At 42.1% G+C, this 21,235-nt stretch overlaps 1 protein-coding gene across 1 annotated transcript in view; it reads right to left on the bottom strand.

The window, feature by feature from the left end:
* Positions 1-1,207: 1,207 nt before the first annotated feature.
* The window catches only part of pitpnb (phosphatidylinositol transfer protein, beta), a 30,145-nt gene continuing 10,117 nt past the window's right edge, over positions 1,208-21,235 (bottom strand). The window contains exons 3-12 of the mRNA XM_061926690.1: positions 20,490-20,635; positions 20,301-20,392; positions 15,251-15,258; positions 14,917-14,991; positions 14,628-14,711; positions 9,848-9,925; positions 9,677-9,781; positions 9,484-9,606; positions 9,277-9,361; positions 1,208-2,689 (exon numbers count right to left, since the gene is read on the bottom strand). Coding sequence (XP_061782674.1) covers positions 9,314-9,361; positions 9,484-9,606; positions 9,677-9,781; positions 9,848-9,925; positions 14,628-14,711; positions 14,917-14,991; positions 15,251-15,258; positions 20,301-20,392; positions 20,490-20,635 — 759 coding nt within the window. The 3' untranslated portion in view covers positions 1,208-2,689; positions 9,277-9,313. The remainder of the gene's footprint in view (positions 2,690-9,276; positions 9,362-9,483; positions 9,607-9,676; positions 9,782-9,847; positions 9,926-14,627; positions 14,712-14,916; positions 14,992-15,250; positions 15,259-20,300; positions 20,393-20,489; positions 20,636-21,235) is intronic.

Raw genomic sequence — 21,235 nt, 5'->3', positions numbered from 1 at the left:
GTGCTTCAAGATCCACCACCAAGAGACGCTTGAAAGACATGGGTTTCAACTGCCGCATACCTCGTGTCAAGCCACTGTTGACCAAGAAACAGCGCGCAAAGCGTCTCACCTGGGCTAAGGAAAAAAAGAGCTGGACTGCTGCTGAGTGGTCCAAAGTCATGTTTTCTGACGAAAGCAAATTTTGCATTTCCTTTGGAAATCGAGGTCCCAGAGTCTGGAGGAAGACAGGAGAGGCACAGGATCCACGTTGCCTGAAGTCTAGTGTAAAGTTTCCACCATCAGTGATGGTTTGGGGTGCCATGTCATCTGCTGGTGTCGGTCCACTCTGTTTCCTGAGATCCAGGGTCAACGCAGCCGTCTACCAGCAAGTTTTAGAGCACTTCATGCTTCCTGCTGCTGACCTGCTCTATGGAGATGGAGATTTCAAGTTCCAACAGGACTTGGCGCCTGCACACAGCGCAAAATCTACCCGTGCCTGGTTTACGGACCATGGTATTTCTGTTCTAAATTGGCCCGCCAACTCCCCTGACCTTAGCCCCATAGAAAATCTGTGGGGTATTGTGAAAAGGAAGATGCAGAATGCCAGACCCAAAAACGCAGAAGAGTTGAAGGCCACTATCAGAGCAACCTGGGCTCTCATAACACCTGAGCAGTGCCAGAAACTCATCGACTCCATGCCACGCCGCATTAACGCAGTAATTGAGGCAAAAGGAGCTCCAACCAAGTATTGAGTATTGTACGTGCTCATATTTTTCATTTTCATACTTTTCAGTTGGCCAACATTTCTAAAAATCCCTTTTTTGTATTAGCCTTAAGTAATATTCTAATTTTGTGACACACGGAATTTTGGATTTTCATTTGTTGCCACTTCAAATCATCAAAATTAAATGAAATAAACATTTGAATGCATCAGTCTGTGTGCAATGAATAAATATAATGTACAAGTTACACCTTTTGAATGCAATTACTGAAATAAATCAAGTTTTTCAAAATATTCTAATTTACTGGCTTTTACCTGTATTTTACACGTTTGTATTTCTCGTCCAACTTCCATCCATTTTCTACCGCTTGTCCCTTACGGGGTGGCGGTGGGTGCTGGAGCCTACTTGTCAGGATGAATAAAACCAATATGATTCAAATAACAGTCTCGTAAACATCCCTACAAGCAAGTATTAAAAACCAACAAGCAGCATCAGGTTGATTTCTTCAGTTTTGTTCAAATTTATTAGATATTCTGTTGTGTTCCATTGTCTCTAGACCTTCAGTCACAGCTTGCAAACTGTGAACAGGGAAAAAAAACTAATTGTACATTCACTACTGATACCCCTGAATGTTGTCTTTGTGGCGAGACAAACTCGAGTCCTTACATCTTTCCAAAAAACAAAGTTGGTTCCTCCAAGCGCTTTTTCATGAGGACAATCAAGAAGGAACCAGTCAATTTGGATGTTGTTGTGTTGTCAAAGCTTCTATTCCTCCCCTCACAGTCACACTCTGACTGGCATCACACACTCACATAAATAGGTCAGGTCCAGTCTGGAGGGCGACCCCCATCATCATCACAATGACTCCGACTTGACTCCAGTCAAGCAGAGTGCTGTGAGACGACTAAACCTTGCAGAGGATTTCCCTTCCAGTCTGATGAAGCAATCAGAGCCACAAAACAAGACAAAGCAGGGAAGCAGCTGAGAAAATATCAGGCATGCTGATCCAAATATTCGTAAAATGTCATTACCGTGAGGTTTGATCAGGTTTCAAAATAAAAGAGGCCCTGCAGTATTTTGACGGCCAAGCGAAGCATGAATGAATGCACACACAAACATGTACTCTTCTCAATGCAATACAGTATAAAACCACCGATGTTAAAAACGCTAGCAGCCCATTCGAGTTCCTACGAGAAAGTACACTTAGAACTCGACACAAACACGGGGGGGAAAAACCTCAAAAACGTTGCATCCGTTCGCACAAACGCTGCAATTGCTCCTCTTAAAATCCGATGATTAAAACTAAAAATAAAAAAAAAACAGGTCACTCTCTTACATCGTTCAAGCGGTAGACGGGTGGCGGTGCTTTAAAAAGGTGCACACCTGCCTCAAGGCGGCTTGCCCGGTCCAAACGCATGCGAGTGAGCGTGTGATGCGTGAGCGCGGCCTCGGTGGTGTGCCAGGCAGAGGCGACGGTGAGGCGGCGAGCGTTGGGGGCGGGGTCACACTTCCAACAACATAGACAAACACGGACAAGTATAATACAAGGGAGTTCGTAAGAAATGGTCCAACGGCTGCTAAAGTAACCAATTTGTTGGGGACCTAAAAAGCACATTCTTCTAATTAGAATCAATTGAAAGGCTTGTGAGTCATTGCTGACACAGCAGAATCCAAACAAGCCCATCCGTTGTCATTTACATGTCAGGCAAATTACATGTGTGCAAAGAGTTGGTTTGTCAGTGTAGATATACCAGCTTGTTGTTGGGGGGGGTTCTGTACAGTGGTGGGGTCTCATCCCCCCTCCACCCCAAAAATGAATCATGTCAGACAGGAAGAGAGGAGGCGACGTCAAGGCCACTGCCTCCTGGGGGTGGTGGTTGTGGGAGTGGGCGTGTCTCCGGTGACATCATCAAGACAGGGTTGGGTTGTTTTTTGGCTCACTGCTCATGAGCAGCACTGGTGCCTCGAATGGGACCCGTCTTACGCAGCTGAGTGCAGAAGAAACAGGAAGATAACATTCTAGGCATTAGTGACAGGCAAGTGACTGTCTTTGGTTGTGACAAGGTGATGAAGACAGAACAAAGCAGTGTGATGGAAGAGAAATTGACAACAGAGGAGAGAATTCATGCAAAGTTGCAGAAGCATATGTGCACATTAGAGATGCGCGGATAGGCAATTATTTCATCCGCAACCGCATCAGAAAGTCGTCAACCATCCGCCATCCACCCGATCTAACATTTAATCAGAACCGCACCCGCCCGTTGTTATATATCTAATATAGACGATGCAAGGCATTAGTGAGGTTATAAAGCTTTTGCCTGTTAAAGAAAGGAGACTGATCCAATGCAGCACAGACATTCGCGTGCCACGCTGTCACGGCCCAGACGCACACCAGTGCGCAATCATATGGGAGCCGCGCTGAGCGCACCTCCAAGCGCGTCTCGCTGCCGGCGACGGCCGGGTATGGGCCCGACGCTCCAGCGCCATCCATTTTCAGGGCTAGTTGATTCGGCAGGTGGGTTGTTACACACTCCTTAGCGGGTTCCGACTTCCATGGCCACCGTCCTGCTGTCTATATCAACCAGGGTGAGCCCCACCCCTTTCGTGAGCGCACTGCGCGCGGAGTGACCCCTGTTACGCGCCCCCGGCAACAGGGGTGGCGGGCAGGTAAGCTGCGCGGGCGGAGCGCGCGGAGTGACCCCTGTTACGAGCCCCCGGCCATGGGGGTGGCGGGCAGGTAAGCTGCTTACCTGCTGCGCGTGACGCCGGCCGCGGCGAAGGCGGACGAGGCGGGGTGTCGGTGCGGTGGGCGCGGTGGTGACCCTGGACGTGCGTCGGGCCCTTCTCGCGGATCGCCTCAGCTACGGCTCCCGGTGGGGCCCTCTCGGGCGAGGCGTCCCTTCTCCGCTCCGTAAAAGTGTCCATCTCTTTTTCTTTTTTTTCTTCTGTTGTGGCATATGCTGCAGGTGCCTGCTCGTTTTTCGTATGTGGGTAACAACATTTAACTATGTATATATATTTCCCAATTGGTTTAACTGCCACCCGCCTGAATCTATTTAAAATCTAATTTTTTTTAATTTCAACCGCCCGACCCGACCCGCGGATAAAATCTAATTTTTTTTTATTTCATCCGCCCGATCCGCGGATGATCCGCGGACTCCGCGGTTGTGCCCGCAAACCGCGCATATCTAGTGCACATGTAGATGAATGAATGCTACTAAAGTGTAATGACACATCAGACCCTCCCCGTATTCACGTGGAGGTACTCCAACTACAGTACTGGGTAGGGTTGTAAGGTATACCGGTACTAGTATAGTATCACAGTACTAATGAATCAAAAACTGTACTATGCTCTGAAAAGTACCAGTTCGCCATATTTTTTAACAGGCATGACGCCGCGTCATCACATCATGACATTGATGGTTTTACGAGCAGAGGAGCATGTTCGGCAGCGCACACACACAGAGTACTTACAAGCAGACACAGTGTGTAGACAGAAAAGGGAGAATGGACGCATTTTGGTCTAAAAACTGAAGATAAAGGTGAAGTTGTAACACTGAAACACCCTCAGGAAGAGGTGTTTCAAGACATGGCTAGCTTGTTAGCGGCTAACATCCATACAACTACTTCTAAACCACTAATCCTCGCCTCCATGGCAACGGATAAAGTAAGTTTCTTCCAAGTATCATCCCCAGGAATAGTTAAACGTGCTTCACTACACACCGTAGGAGGATACAATAGCTCACCTGCGTCACAATGTAAACTAATGCCATGAGTGGATCTACACCTGACATCCACTGTAATGATATCAAGTACAAGAGCATATCGAGTCGATACTACTATGATTACATCAAGATTTTTTACCCTCACAAAACATTTTTTCTTTAAAAAAATAAAATCATATTACCGGTATATTCATAAACTCAGGAAATACGTCCCTTGACACATGAGAACTTAAATTATGACTGTAACTACTTGGTATCGGATCGATACCTAAATGTGTGGTATCATCCAAAACTACCGGTAATGTAAAAGTATCAAAGAAGAGAAGAATAAGTGATTATTACATTTTAACAGAAGTGTAGGTAGAACATGTTTAAACAGAAAGTAACCAGATATTAACAGTAAATGAACAAGTGGATTAATAATCAATTTTTACAGTTTGTCCCTCATAATGTTGACAAAATAATAGGTGTATAAATGACACACTATGTTACTGCATACGTCAGCAGACTAATTAGGAGCCTTTATTTGTTTACTTACTACTAAAAGACAAGTTTTCTAGTATGTTCACTATTTTATTTAAGGACTAAATTGTTATTTGATTGCAATAAGAAACATGTTTAATGTACCCGCAGATTTTTTGTTAAAATAAAGCCAATAATAAAACAATTTGTGGTCTCCTTTATTTAGAAAAGTATCAAAATACATTTTGGTACCGGTAACAAAATATTGGTATCGAGACAACCCTACTACTGGGTGTGCTGGGAATAATTGTCGCTTTTGCGGGGGAACTACGACCATACGGGACCACGCTAAGCCGACGTTAGAGTGTAGGATAAGTGAATGGTGGCTCAGATGGCACCAGAAACTTGAAGGGTTCTGGTACGAACCCAGCTTCCTTCATTGGAGTCACCAGTGTCACTCAGACTGCTGTACCAATGTGAATTCGACAGTCTACAAATGTAGCTTACCACCATAAATATGCAAATGAGGAGTGAATGAATGATGGTGTTGAGTTTATCACCGTGAAGCGCTTTGAGTGTCTAAAAAGCGCTTTGGTCCTCTGTTGTCCTCTGTGTTTTTAAAATTTGGATTTCTATTTACTGTTTTAATTGGTTTTACCCTTTAAAATCGTTTTTAATCATATTTATTAGGGCCCGCATGGCCCATTGTATAAGGACTCCCTTTAGTCCTTATGCAATGGGACATAAGGACCTATTGAATTTGTAAGGTTTTATTATTCTTTATTCTTCCGCCGCCACATTAAACTGTAATTTGACCCACTTAACATGCTTCAAAACTCACCATATTTGACCCACACATCAGGACCTGCGAAAATTGCCTTTTTAAAAAAAAAAAACGAACCACAAACTCAAAATTGCGCTCTAGCGCCCCCTACGAAAAAAAAAACTAGACTGCCTGTAACTCCCACTATAAAGGTCGGAGAGACATGAAACAAAAACCTTTATGTAGGTGTGACTTAGACCTAGATTTCATAATAGTATATTCTCGGGCAAAAATCAACAGGAAGTTGGCAATTCCCCCTTCAAGACAAAAAAGTACTAAAAACAGTCACTTTTGCCTCTTTGAGCTGTAATTTGACCCCCTTAACATGCTTCAAAACTCACCAAACTGAACGCACACATCAGGACTGGCAAAAATTGTGATCTAATAAAAAAACCTAACCCCAAATCTCAAAATTGTGCTCTAGCGCAATTTTTTAATGAAACGTACAAAAAACTGCTCCTCGGATGAAAAAACTGACAAAACTGCCTGTAACTCTCCCTGGGAAGGTCGGAGAGACATGAAACAAAAACCTCTATGTAGGTCTCACTTAGACCTACATTTCATAAATTGACAACCCCCAGCAAAAATCAACAGGAAGTTTGCTATTCCCCCTTCAAAACAATTTTTTTGTAAAAACCGGTCACCTTCCTTCAAAAACTATCTCCTCCGAGCGCGTTTGTCGTTTCGGCTTCAAACTAACACAGGAGAGAGATTAAACCCTTGTGTATAAAATAACAGAACAGCGTTTTAATACCTGCTCCGGTTTTGATTTTATGACCCTTCAAAGACCCGCTGCGCTGATGCTGCTGCGCTGCTGTTTTTTTAAGATGGCTGCTTAAAAGCAGGAAGCACCAACGTGCCCACACAATGCAGACAAGGTAGGTACACTAGACAAAAGTCTTGGGACACTTCAGACTAAAAGTAGACAAAAGTATTGGGACACTAGCACCTGCCAAATACGCGGGCCCGACCAATGCTGCTTGCAGCTTTAATTTTATATTGTTTTTAATTGTGTTTAATATTGTTGTGCAGCACTTTGGAAACATTTTGTTGTTTAAATGTGCTATATAAATAAAGTGGATTAGATTGGATTATAAATATAATCCGTTACTATTAACATGTTAGAAAAAAGGTGTACACAATTCCTATTTCATTCCACACAGAAATATATAAAAAAAACTGGGGAGAGTGGCATTTTGATGTATTAAAAACGCTGAAGCTAAAAGCAATCCAATAAGGGTCAATACATGCTAATCTAGCGGTTTATGTTACCAATTAATTTCATCCCGCCTCTTGACATCCAAATCGCTGCCGTTGTGTCCTTGGGCAGGACACTTCACCCTTGCCCCCAGTGCCGCTCACACTGGTGAATGAATGATGAATGGTAGGTGGTGGTCAGAGGGGCCGTAGGCGCAAACTGGCAGCCACGCTTCTGTCAGTCTACCCCAGGGCAGCTGTGGCTATGAAAGTAGCTTATGAATAATGGGTTCTCACTTCTCTGTGAAGCGCTTTGAGTGTCTAGAAAAGCGCTATATAAATCTAATCCATTATTATTATTATTATTATTATCTCATAAAAAAGTAGAAAAAGAGTGCAGACCTCCGCCAGGCCCTATCTTCCAATAGTTCCGGATCAGCCCCAAAATGTAATCACTTGTTACTTAGCCCATTTCTGACATTTCCTGAAAGTTTGACGAAAATCCAGCCATACATTTAAATATCTACAGCGGATTGAAAGAAAAGGAGTGAACCCTCTTGTTTGTCTCTGTGGGACACTAGCATACATACACAAATATACAATTGTTACGTATCTCGGACGTGTTCTGAAAGTTTCATTAAAAAGTCCGCCCATAACTTTTTACATACCTGCCAACTTTTGAAATCAGAAAAACCTAGTAGCCAGGGTCCAGGGGCCGCAGGCCCCGGTAGGTCCAGGACAAAGTCCTGGTGGGGGGTTCAGGGGGGCTTCGCCGACGCAAAATGATTATTAGCATTCAGACAGGTTAAAATGTTGCTAAAACCATCACTTTTCTATCAGTCACAGTGACTTTTCAAAACAATAATATTACAGCCAAAATCATATGGGTTGATTGACATGTTTATTCTGTAAGCTAACTTCAATAGTTTGAAATTATGTTGACAGTTAATGCCAGTTATCCTGTCAACCTTTCACAAGACTTCAATTTGTTAATTGAAAGTATAAATCCTTTTTACAGTAAACAAATGGTAAAACAGTACTAAACAATTCCATTAAAAAAAAAATTGGTGTCATTATTAACTTTCTGTCCAAGCTTGTATAATCTACTGCCTTGTTCAATTGTAAAAAATATTCTGTGCCTAAAATTCACATTTCTATCACAATTATCATACTGTAAACATGGTAAGCTAAGTTCATTAAAATTAATAGTCCTGTCAATAGCATGGAATTACAATTCAAATGTAGGTTTTTTGCAAGCCTTTCAAAAGAATTCAAAATATGAAAAATTTATGAAAATTAATTGAAGCCATCAGACACTTGAAAAGTGGCACATCACATCTCTAATGTAATCATTTGAACTTTTCAACAGAAATAGCACTGCAAAAATATTAAGGACATACTTCTGTATTTTGGTAGTTATGCTGTCAACATTTAACAAGATTTCTTCAACTTGGACTTGAAAGCATAAATAGTATAAACACTTTTAACAGTATAACAGTACTAAACAATTCCAATAGATAACATTGGTGTCATTACCTTTTTGTGGCTAAAATCCGAAAAACGTTGAAAGTTTTCCACTTGTATCGCTAGCAACGGCATTAGACTTGTGTTTTTTTGTCCCAACGTGGTCTTTTACATCGCTAATTCCTCCGTGTCCGATCGAAAAATCTTGTCTGCACAAGGTGCAATTCGCGTAGTTTTCACCCTTTTTGGAACGGATAATTATTCCCGGATAGGCTTTTGAATATTCTTCACGGAATGACTGCAGTTTTCTTTTCGGTTTAAGACTCGTATGCGATTTTTCTCCGGCTGATTCCATGATCGTTCGCTCGTTTGGAAACAATGGCAACTGGTGCCTCGTGCTTGGCAGCGGTGCTATAAATAGCCTCGCGCATGGCATTCGGAATGACTCGATAGGAAGTTACGGGAAGCAGTGTCGATTGTCATTGTTGTTACGAGATTTCGTGAATAAAACTTTTAAAAATAATTTTTTTTAATTAATGAAAAACCGTATTTTTTTATCACTGCAACCGTAACCCGGAATAGGTTGATGAAAACCGTACTAATTACGGGAAAACCGGAGTAGTTGGCAGGTATGTTTTTAAGTCATTAACAAACTTTTTCGATGGAGGTAACAAATGCACGATTTATACAACATTTTGAGGGCCGGTAAAAACAAGCTGCAGGCCTTTAACAACCAAATAGGAGAGTAATCTTTGTTCTGCGCAGTAAACAAGTGTTAGTGTCATGTGGGACATAAACAGGTTGAGAGCCTGAAATGATTAGGAAGGAAAAAGACAAATGGCGGTAGCGGCGGCGGAGGAAAGACGGGCCCATGCAGGTCACGGCGTCTCCACGGTTGACTTACTCAGACCGCCTCAAGTGTTTGCCTACAGCGATAGCCTCTACTCGTCTGTCGCTGAGGTGCCTCGCACGTCGCCCTTCTGACGCATCTAATGTGACATCCAGGAGTAAAGGGTTAAATCACTCATGCTCTGTTGAGCCTCCAGAGAAGGTCCACAGCTCTGCTAGCGGCTCAGGAGGACAGAGAGGCGAGTCCTTTGGTGTTCTTTACCTCCTCCAGCTCTTTCTGAGTCTCCTCCTCCATCCGCCTGATGTCCTCCATGGTCAGACCCACCCACTTGTCCACCCAGCAGAAGAGCTGGCGATGGAAGTTGGTGAAGATGCGCTTTTCTTGCTGGGGGAGGCAAGAAAGTGGTCAACCACGGCCTGGTTCGTTGGAGCCGCACAAACGTGCGATGCCTTACCCTGTGGATGAAGTTCTCCACTTTGGTTTGAAGACCCCACCATCGGAACTTGACGGTGACCAGCTTGTATGCACACATGTACGGACAGTCCGTCTTCAGCTCGTTCTGCGGAGGACGGAATGTCAGAAAACAGACAGAAAAGCCTCTATCAGCGCTGCTTGGGTTGCGTACCTTCCACTCGGGGCCGAGGGGTCCTCTTCCCGTCTTGACTGACTGGAACAGTGTAGGATCTTCTTCGAGTTTGTAGTCCTGAAAGAACCAAACACAGTCCTTCCTAAAGGGTTGTGCATTACATAAATATTTTAGACTCCATCAAAATACTGACAGAACAGAAATGGACCATTATGGATAACCACAAAGTATTTTATCTGACATCTTAAGAATTGTTTTGTGCATTTTGAAGCATAAATGGATTTAGATTCAATTAAAGCAGCGTTTCTCAAAGTGTGGGGCGCGCCCCACTGGTGGGGAATAGAGACATGACAGGTGGGGCGCGAGGAACGGGAGGAAATTTCACTTTAAAATGTTTTTTTTATTATTATATTCTTAGATTTTTTTTTTTACTATGCTTTCATTTTCTATACACACTGTAAATCACTTTGTGATTCTGTCTGTGAAATCCGCTATATAAATAAATGGAAATTACCGGTACTTATTTTTACTGTAGGCTTTATATTTCTCGGTACGAGCGAAAGTTTGACAGACATAGCAACAGTAACTAATGGGGGCGGGGCTAAGCGGAACAAACTTTCGCGCGGATGGGTAGCAGGCTAATGTGTGGATCACAATTACACAAATATATACATTTGTGACTCGCACCTCAAAGGTCGTCGACCCAGAGCCAGCGCCTGCAGAGAAACAAAAATGTGACGGGCACACACTGTGTCATTCACCGGGAAGCACTCGCGTCAAGGCAGCTCAGCCCCGAACTCAATGAGGTTTTAACAGATGTTGTGAGCGCGGTAAATTTTATCAAAACACGACCACTGAAAGTGCGACTGTTCTCTGCACTGTGTGAGGAAATGGGAGCTGATCATACAGCCGTGCTGTTTCACAATGAAGCAAGGTGGCTCTCCTGGGGGAAAGTGCTGTCACTTGCCCTGTCTTGCCAAATGCATAGCCCCTCCTTTTTTTTTTGCAAAGATTGCAAAGTGGCACTTTTATTTGATTTATTATTGAACTTGATGCAAGTTATTTGATTTATTATTGAACTTGATGCAAGTTATAACACTTTTGTTTTATTTATTATTGAACTTGATGCAAGTTATAACACTTTTTTGATTTATTATTGAACGTGAGCAAGTTATAACACTTTTTTTGATTTATTATTGAACTTGATGCAAGTTATTTGGTTTATTATTGAACTTGATGCAAGTTATAACACTTTTATTTGATTTATTATTGAACTTGATGCAAGTTATAACACTTTTATTTGATTTATTATTGAACTTGATGCAAGTTATAACACTTTTTTTGATTTATTATTGAACGTGATGCAAGTTATAACACTTTTTTAAATTTATTTTTGAACTTGATGCAAGTTATAACACTTTTTTTTATTTATTATTGAACTTGATGCAAGTTATTTGATTTATTATTGAACTTGATGCAAGTTATAACACTTTTATTTGATTTATTATTGAACGTGATGCAAGTTATAACACTTTTTTTTTATTATTGAACTTGATGCAAGTTATTTGATTTATTATTGAACTTGATGCAAGTTATAACACTTTTATTTGATTTATTATTGAACTTGATGCAAGTTATAACACTTTTTTTGATTTATTATTGAACGTGATGCAAGTTATAACACTTTTTTTGATTTATTATTGAACTTGATGCAAGTTATAACACTTTTGTTTTATTTATTAAACTTGATGGAAGTTATTTTATTTATTATTGAACTTGATGCAAGTTATACCACAGCTGCACAGTTATTTTATTTATTATTGAACTTGATGTTATTTTATGTTATTGAGCTTGAACGTATACAACTTGATGTTCAATAAATTTGAAAATGTTAAAGCTTGGCATTAGCGCTCTGTTTGGGCGATGGGGGCAGGTGGGGCTTAAAAATTCCCTCTTGTCCAAAGTGGGGGATGACAAAAAAAGTTTGAGAACCACTGAATTAAAGTATATTTAGGCTCTAGTTGGGAGTGAAAATGGTCTGACATCTAAATGTGAGACTTGTTTTCTTAATGTAAAGTGCAGGGTTTCCCTTACATGTCATTGATCATGGTGATGGTAAAAGTCACCACACCTTAAAAATTTGGGGTATTTTTACGTGAAAACAAATAAAAGTAATATAAAAAGTCCCACAAAGTCAGAGGCTCTTTTTAACTTTTTTATCTGAACATCAAAGGCACATGAACACAAACATTGACACCAGCAGGTCATTACAGTATGGATAGATACTATTTGCGCACTATTGAGTAGTGATGCACCGAAAATTTGGCTGCTGAAAAAAGATTTTGATCGCTGAAAGAGCACATTCGAAACTGTATGTTGTGACGACGTAAGCAATACACACGGTATTGTCTGGAGCGGAGGCAGCATGTCTCCAATGTGGACGTACTTATATATATTGGAGATATTGCCGCGGAGAGCAATCTACAAAAGGTGCACGGTGCAAATATTAAGAGGACGGTGTGAGAAAGGTTGTAGCAGCAGAGCGAAGCAAGTGTGACATCAAGCTCGCTGCACCTCTTGCTGTTCGTTGTGGACATAGAGCGACAGACGTAAACCCAAGTACAGACTCAAATAACACCAGAAAAATATGCCAAATTAAAAAAAAGTCACTGAAAGGGATTGTAGAAGTCTTTAGAACCTTGAAGGAAGGCAAGATTGTTTTATAAATATCTCTGAAATGCAGCCACGGTTTGATTTCAAATGTTCTATACCAGGGGTAGGCATGCGGCTCTTTCATCACTCTGATGCGGCTCAGCTGCATACTTGCCGAACCTCCCAATTTTCCCGGGAGATTTACAGATTTCAGTGCCTCTCGCAGATAACTCCCGAGATTAATATTCTTCGATTTTCACCCTAACAATAATAAGGGCGTGCCATGATGGTACAGCATTCAGCACCCTCTACAGTCTGTAGAAACAGCATGTTAGCCCAGCCTTTTGTTGTATGCATTTTCTGCTTGCACACGTAAGTGACAGCAAGGCATACTTGGTCAACAGCCACACAGGTTACACTGACGGTGGCCATATAAAACAACTTTAACATTCTTACTAATAATGCGCCACACTTTGAACCAAAACCAAACAAGAATGACAAACACATTTCGGGAGAACATCTGCACCTTAACACAACATAAACACAACATAACAAATACCCAGAATCCCATGCAGCCCTGACTCTTCCGGGCTACATTATACACCCCTGCTACCACCGCTCAGCGCGGCTCCCATATGATTGCGCACTGGTGTGCGTCTGGGTCGTGACAGCGTGGCACGCGAATGTCTGTGCTGCATTGGATCAGTCTCCTTTCTTTAACAGGCAAAAGCTTTATAACCTCACTAATGCCTTGCATCGTCGATATTAGATATATAACAACGGGCGGGTGCGGTTCTGATCAAATGTTAGATCGGGTGGATGGCGGATGGTTGACGACTTTCTGATGCGGTTGCGGATGAAATAATTGCCTATCCGCGCATCTCTAATAAAGTTAAAGGTTAAAGTACCAATGATTGTCACACACACACTAGGTGTGGCGAAATTATTCTCTGCATTTGACCCATCACCCTTGATCACCCCCTGGGAGGTGAGGGGAGCAGTGGGCAGCAGCGGTGGCTGCGCCCGGGAATCATTTTGGTGATTTAACCCCCAATTCCAACCCTTGATGCTGAGTGCCAAGCAGGGAGATAATGGGTCCCATTTTTATAGTCTTTGGTATGACTCGGCCGGGATTAGAACTCCCAACCTACCGATCTCAGGACGGACACTCTAACCACTAGGCCACTGAGTATGTACATATTGCATCATTATGCCTCATTTGTAGCTATATTTGAGCTCATTTAGTTTCCTTTAAGTCCTCTTAATTCAATTTATATCTCATGACACACTATCTGTATGTAATATGGCTTTTAATTTTTTTGCGGCTCCAGACAGATTTGTTTTTGTATTTTTGGTCCAATATGGCTCTTTCAACATTTTGGGTTGCCGACCCCTGGTCTATAGCAAGCAAACACATGACTGTAAATTCAAACGGGATATGATTACTGTAGCATGCAAACCCTAGAGTTATGACCTGAACATCAACTGCCCTGACCCCTCAATCCAATCAACTCTAAACCAAACTGTCCCCATGAAGGTTCACTTCCTGCGTCACTCTTACTTTGAAGGAGTCCATCAGTGTCATTGCTGCTCGTTACCAAATAAGGCACGATCAACTTTGGTTTTTCCAAAGTTTGCAGACTCAAAGAAGAAAGGAGAGTATAATAGTGTATTCTTACTCCGCGCTAAAGCGCAGTGCGGTGCTGTTTTAATCTGACAGGTCAGTGGGGGTGGGGGAAGCAGCAGATGGACCTTCAGCTTAAGGCCGAACCTTCTTGCTGATCCAATTAAATCATTATTGCACAGAAGCTCATGTGAGAAACTGCGGCTCTGGGAGAAGTGGGAGTCACCGACCATGATGCCGCATTCTAGCATTTAAACAAACGCGCATGTGAGGCTTGAGATGCGAGCCGTCTACATTAAGCAAGCTTCGAAAGTTTTAGTTTAACGACGTCTCTTCTGGAGAAGTGAGCGTGGAGGTTTCTGCAAGTCAGCCTCGCTGCGCTCGCACGCTACCGGCAGAGTGCGTCTCTGAAGTCACCCAAGAGACAAATAAGTGCATCTGAAGCGTCACGTGACGTTAACGATTACTGCAAAAGTTGCAGGCATGCCATAGACCTCCAGCAAGCTTGTAAACAAAAGAGTTTGGAACCTTTTAAAGACTCACCGCTGGCGACACTTCGTCTTTGTTTGCGATATCTATGGGAACCACCTCCACACTCCTCCACGTGGGCTCATCCAAGTCGTGCACCTGCATGCAAGAGGCGTACATCCAGGAGACAGTTAGGGGATTTATTTGGACATTTAGGAGCACCGTGATGTCACAGTGAGAGTTTGTCACGGCAAATTCAAACAAAACAGACAAGCACGGGCCAATAAAAGAGGCTCTTGTGATGAATTATGGGAAATGTAGCATCCAGTGTTTCTGTGCTGACTCGGGGAATTGTCACACTTACGTTTTCTACTGTTCCCATATCAGGCTTGTGCCACGTCTCGATCTTAATCATGAAGTCCTCTTTCATGTATTCATTCTGAGGAGCAGGAGAGGAGTACAGATGAGTTATTACTCACAAATCAGCGCTGACAGTGGCAGCTGATCTCAGCCAAGTGACTTAGCGAGCGCACCATGAATGGAGGCCCTGCGCTTAGCACTAAATCCAATAAACTAATCAGACGTTTAGAGAGCAACCGTTCTGCAACGTGCGCTTAGCGAGCCTGCGCCAACACTTGTCAGAAGACAGGTGGCGCTATCATGAACGTGGGTGTTAAAAAGAGAAGATGGACACTCACCGTCACAACTGCAGCAGGCGGGAGGAAAGCAAACATAAGAGAAAATGAATTAGTGTCCTTTGAAAAAACACATTCTTTACACATTGTATTACCAGTAAGGATGGAAATATCGTGTAGGCTTGGGCGGATAAACTTGGCTGGATTGTAGTCAGCTGGAGGCGTGTCTTAATGAAATGAAACAATGGATGTCCGCTAAATTCTTGCAACTCAACGCCAAGAAAACGGAAATGCTGATTATCGGTCCTGCTAAACACCGACATTTGTTTAATAATACCACCATAACATTTGACAACCAAACAATTACACAAAGCGACTCGGCAAAGAATCTGGGTATTATCTTCGACCCAACTCTCTCGTTTGAATAACACATTAAGAGTGTTGCTAAAACGGCCTTCTTTCATCTCCGTAATATTGCTAAAATTCGTTCCATTTTGTCCACTCGCGACGCTGAGATCATTATTCATGCGTTCGTTACGTCTCGTCTCGACTACTGTAACGTATTATTTTCGGGTCTCCCTATGTCTAGCATTAAAAGATTACAATTGGTACAAAATGCGGCTGCTAGACTTTTGACAAGGAACAAGAAAGTTTGATCATATTACGCCTATACTGTATATACCTTTATATACATATATACATATATATATACCTATACTGGCTCACCTGCACTGGCTTCCTGTGCACTTAAGATGTGAGTTTAAGGTTTTACTACTTACGTATAAAATACTACACGGTCTAGCTCCATCCTATCTTGCTGATTGCATTGTACCATATGTCCCGGCAAGAAATCTGCGTTCAAAGAACTCCGGCTTATTAGTGATTCCCAGAGCCCCAAAAAAGTCTGCGGGCTATAGAGCGTTTTCTATTGGGGCTCCAGTACTATGGAATGCCCTCCTGGTAACCGTTAGAGATGCTACCTCAGTAGAAGCATTTAAGTCCCATCTTAAAACTCATTTGTATACTCTAGCCTTTGAATAGACCCCCTTTTTAGACCAGTTGATCTGCCGTTTCTTTTCTTCTCTCCTCTGCTCCCCCCTATCCCTTGTGGAGGGGGAGACACTCAGGTCCGGTGGCCATGGATGGGGTGCTGGCTGTCCGGGGTCGGGACCCGGAGTGGACCGCTCGCCTGTGTATCGGTTGGGAACATCTCAGCGCTGCTGACCCGTCTCCGCTCGGGATGGTTTCCTGCTGACCCCACTGTGGACTGGACTCTTACTGTTATGCTGGATCCACTATGGACTGTACTCTCACAATATTATGTTAGACCCACTCGACATCCATTGCATTCGGTCTCCCTAGAGGGGGGTTGTTACCCACATATGCGGTCCTCTCCAAGGTTTCTCATAGTCATTCACATCGACGTCCCACTGGGGTGAGTTTTTCCTTGCCCTTATGTGGGCTTTGTACCGAGGATGTCGTTGTGGCTTGTACAGCCCTTTGAGACACTTGTGATTTAGGGCTATATAAATAAACATTGATTGATTGATTGATATTGTCCCACAAATTATTGCCAGCATTATTTTGAGACCAAATTAAGCGCTAATAAAATCATAATATATGATAACAATGCATGCATTCTTAACAATTATAAGTGGAAGCTTCTTCCCCAGGGCCATAACCATCCTGAACGGACTGCCCCATTGTCCCTCATAACTGCCTTCTCTTCGGTGCAATAACCCATTCCACCAACCACCCTGTTTTTTTTGGTTTGTTTTTGTTTTTTTTCATGTATATATTCATTTCACACCATATTCATTGCACTTCTACATTTTTTATATTTTTATATATTTGCACATTGTTTTTCTAGCATGCACACATCGCACTGTATGGAATGGCCTCAATCTCGTTACCTTGCGTAATGACAATAAAGCTGATTCTGATTCTGATTAACATTTTTTAATTATCCTCATTAAGTAAACAAACAATAAAAATACAATTGACCGTGAATCTCTATTAGAAAAATTGCACTTTATAAATATTCAATAACTCTTAAGTGCGTTTTTTTCTTCAATTAGAAAAACTGGGTTGTGTGGTTTGCTTTGTTTTTGTTATTTTTTAAACTAATTTGGCACACTTGGTCGTTCGTCTGTGTTGATGCTCAAGCTTGCTTTTTGCAACCATCTTTTTTCTTCCGCCATGGTACTTCTCACTAGCAAGGCTCTGTCGGAGCATCGTGTGTGCGTGTAAGGCGGCGGTCCCGCCTCTGCCCACCGAGACAAAGATTGCGGACGATTGACAAGAGGATTCACTCCGTTCATTTCATTTTGCTGTAGAATAAACGCGCTCAGTTTCTGAGAGCGATGCACAGCATGAACCCTCTTGTACCCTGCTTGAAAGTAAGAGACACATTTGTAGATGACGGCAAAGTTACCAAATGTATTTTCATTAATCGTTTGATTAATTGATTTATTATCGGCCAAGGCCTATCCCGTACTTCATCATACGATTAGGGATGGGTAACGTTCACATTTGAACCGCCATGCCAACTGTACCAGTTTTCGGTACTTTAGTGTGCATTAATAAATATTGTTTTTGACACTAAAGTTTCATATTTAATTTCAACATTTAAAAATGAGCTGATTATGAAAACTGCCTTGTCTAGTCTTTTGCTGCGCCCTAAAAAGTGTTAATTCTGTCAGTATTGTACTTATTACACACCAGCTGTTTATTTGTAACATCAAATCAAATCAACTTTATTTATAAAGCACATTTAAAATTTACCACAGGGGTGATGAATCATAGTTGTAGTTTTCATTAACAAATCTGGAGGTGTTGATATCGCCATGTAAAATCGCTAATGCTAATCAGTAGCATATCATTTGCAAAGCCAATGTATAGCATCAAGCGAGTGCATTTTTTGGAAAAGTGGAACCTTGCTTTACTTATGTTGGAGTGTTTTTTGAGTCAATTACTTTGTTGGCATTGAAAACTGCAACTATACCTAGATGTAGTTTGGCTAAGTCCGCTCTCAGTGCTGCTGGAGTGATCGCCAAGTGCCAAAGTGAGGCGTGACATCCCGCGCAACCCAGGTAACGTAATATGGCACCATTGGATTTTACGTAATTCTTTGCACGGTGGACCGGCGAGATTTGGTAGGTGACAAAATAAGTACCAGTTTCAGTATCCATCCCTAGATGCGATAAATGGCTCACAGTATCTCAAAATGGCGAGGCTACAAGTAAAACAAATGTTTTTAATTTCATTGTTTATATTTTGCAATATAAACAGCTGAAGTATAAAAAAAATGCCAATAGTGCAAAATAAATGTAAACATTGACTTTAAACTGATTAAGAAAACAGTCTAATGTCTCTCAAGTCGATCAAATCTAATAAGTTACGCACTTGAATACAAAAATCCACATTTCTCGTAGCTCAAGGCATCACAATGAGGTGGCGGTATGTGTTTGTGGAGTGTGATTTTATGACAAACTTATTACACAATGCAAACTTCTTATCCAGCTGTGTCCCAACCAATGATACAACCCAGAGTGAGTGCAAACTTAAATAATGCTGGTGCAGCTTTAATTACCGTATTTTCCGCACTATTAGCCGCACCTAAAAACCACAAATTTACTCAAAAGCTGACAGTGCGGCTTATAACCCGGTGCGCTTTATATATGGATTAATATTAAGATTCATTTTCATAAAGTTTCGGTCTCGCAACTACGGTAAACAGCCGCCATCTTTTTTCCCCGTAGAAGAGGAAGTGCTTCTTCTTCTACGCAAGCAACCGCCAAGGTAAGCACCCGCCCCCATAGAACAGGAAGCGCTTCTTCTTCTACTGTAAGCAACCACCCGCCCGCGTAGAAGAAAAAGAAGCGCGCGGATATTACGTTTCATTTCCTTTGTGTATTTACATCTGTAAAGACCACAAAATGGCTCCTACTAAGCGACAGGTTTCTGGTTCATGAAAAGACGCAATCTCTCCATCCGCACACGGACTACTATTTCACAGCAACTGCCTAAAGACTTTCAAGAAAAGCTGGCTACTTTCCGTGCATATTGTAAAAACAAGATAGCTGAAAAAAAGATCCGGCCAGAGATCATTATCAACATGGACGAGGTTCCACTGACTTTTGATATTCCTGTGAACCGCACTGTGGATACAACGGGAGCACGTACGGTGAATATTCGCACCACAGGGAATGAGAAGTCATCCTTCACTGTGGTTCTAGCTTGCCATGCTAATGGCCAGAAACTTCCACCCATGGTGATATTCAAAAGGAAGACCTTGCCAAAAGAGACCTTTCCAGCCGGCGTCATCATAAAAGCTAACTCGAAGGGATGGATGGATGAAGAAAAGATGAGCGAGTGGTTAAGGTAAGTTTACGCGAAGAGGCCGGGTGGCTTTTTTCACGCAGCTCCGTCCATGTTGATATACGACTCCATGCGCGCCCACATCACGCTGGTTTTTAATATATTATTAAAGTTTGACTGACCTATGTGACTGTTTTTTTGACATTCCTTTAGTGCAGTTAGATGCGGCTTATAACACGGGGCGGCTTGTAGGTGGACAAAGTTTTGAAATATGCCGTTCATTGAAGGCGCGGCTTATAACCCAGGGCGCCTTATGGTGCGGAAAATACGGTAGAACTGCACCCCCCTTTGTACGCCTTTGTTTCTTCGCAGCAAAAGCAAAATGAATGTGCCTCACAGGATGCCGTAGTGTTGTTGTTTAAAGGCCTCACCAGACTGACTACTGTGTGTGTGTGATCCAAAATGGCTGACGCAACAGTCCCCGTCTTTATCAACATTATACAACGTACCAAAGGGTAAAACAGAACAGTTTATAGCGGGGGGGGAAACTCTATATATGGCAGAGCACAGGGATGTAACGATAAACCCTACAATAAAGAAAACGCATTGAAATGATAAGGTGTGTCCAAACTTTTGGCCTGTACTCTATATTTGAGAAAAATACAATGAGAAAACTTTGGAGTTGAACCACCGCCATGCATGCCAGCACTCCTGATGAGAGCTCAGATCAGCGAGCGTCGTAGAATAAATAAACGCTGTGTGTTGGTGGAAGTTAGAGTGCAGGACAACTCACTGGTGCGACAGTAGGGGTAGGCATTCCAGGCCTTTTCGTGAAAAACTAACGCTCCCTCTGGTGCGATCATCTTCACGTATCCTGGGACTTTACTGTCGGGGGAAACAAGAATGGTTTAGTGAGCATAAACCCTCCAATAACAATTCAGAGCGTTCAGCGGTGTCAAAGGGTCAAAGTAAAGAGACTCGCCTCTTTAAATGGTAGATTTTATGTGTGTACTGTCCCTTTTCGCCATCCTTCTCGTAGGGTTCGTTCTTCAGCACCTCGATGCCTTCGCCACCGCCCGTCTCGTTCTTGCTGGCCTCGGCCACCGAGTACAGCTGGCCTACTTGATACTGGCAGGAAGACAATCGAGACACAATCAACAAGGTGCATCCCTAGACGCTTGAAAGACCCAGGGTTTGATGGTGTAAATGTGAACTACACAGAATAGGGGTGTCCGAAGTGCGGCCCGCAGCTAACTTTTTTGCAGAACATGGCATATTTTTTAAAAATACTATCAGAAAACTAAAACAAACTGTGGAATAGAAGAACAAACAGGTGGAATGTAATGAGTTGCAATAGACACTAATAACTTTAAGACTGTCATTGCTCAAAAACTAAATAAATATTTAAAAACAATGTGAATTATTGACTTATTTCAGGCTCCACTTACTTCACTTCAAACATTTCACTTTGAAACATTTTTGGGGGAAAATATTGCATATTTTGTGTTTGCAGTATAAATAAAACAAGGTTGTCTTTGAAAAAAAAATGGCATAAAACATAAGAAACAAAAACATTTGTTCATTTGATTTTGACATATACAGTCCAAAAAAACAAGTAAACACACCTTAAATGTTCTTTTTTTTCTAATTGACAGATAGATTTGAAGTTGATCTGGAGATTTAAGCGTTGAAAGTAAAAAAAAAAGTATATATATTGATGTATTATCT

The sequence above is a fragment of the Nerophis lumbriciformis genome, linkage group LG32 (assembly GCF_033978685.3).
Source record: "Nerophis lumbriciformis linkage group LG32, RoL_Nlum_v2.1, whole genome shotgun sequence".
Classification (NCBI taxonomy): domain Eukaryota; kingdom Metazoa; phylum Chordata; class Actinopteri; order Syngnathiformes; family Syngnathidae; genus Nerophis; species Nerophis lumbriciformis.
This window is presented reverse-complemented; position numbering and strand designations above follow the sequence as displayed.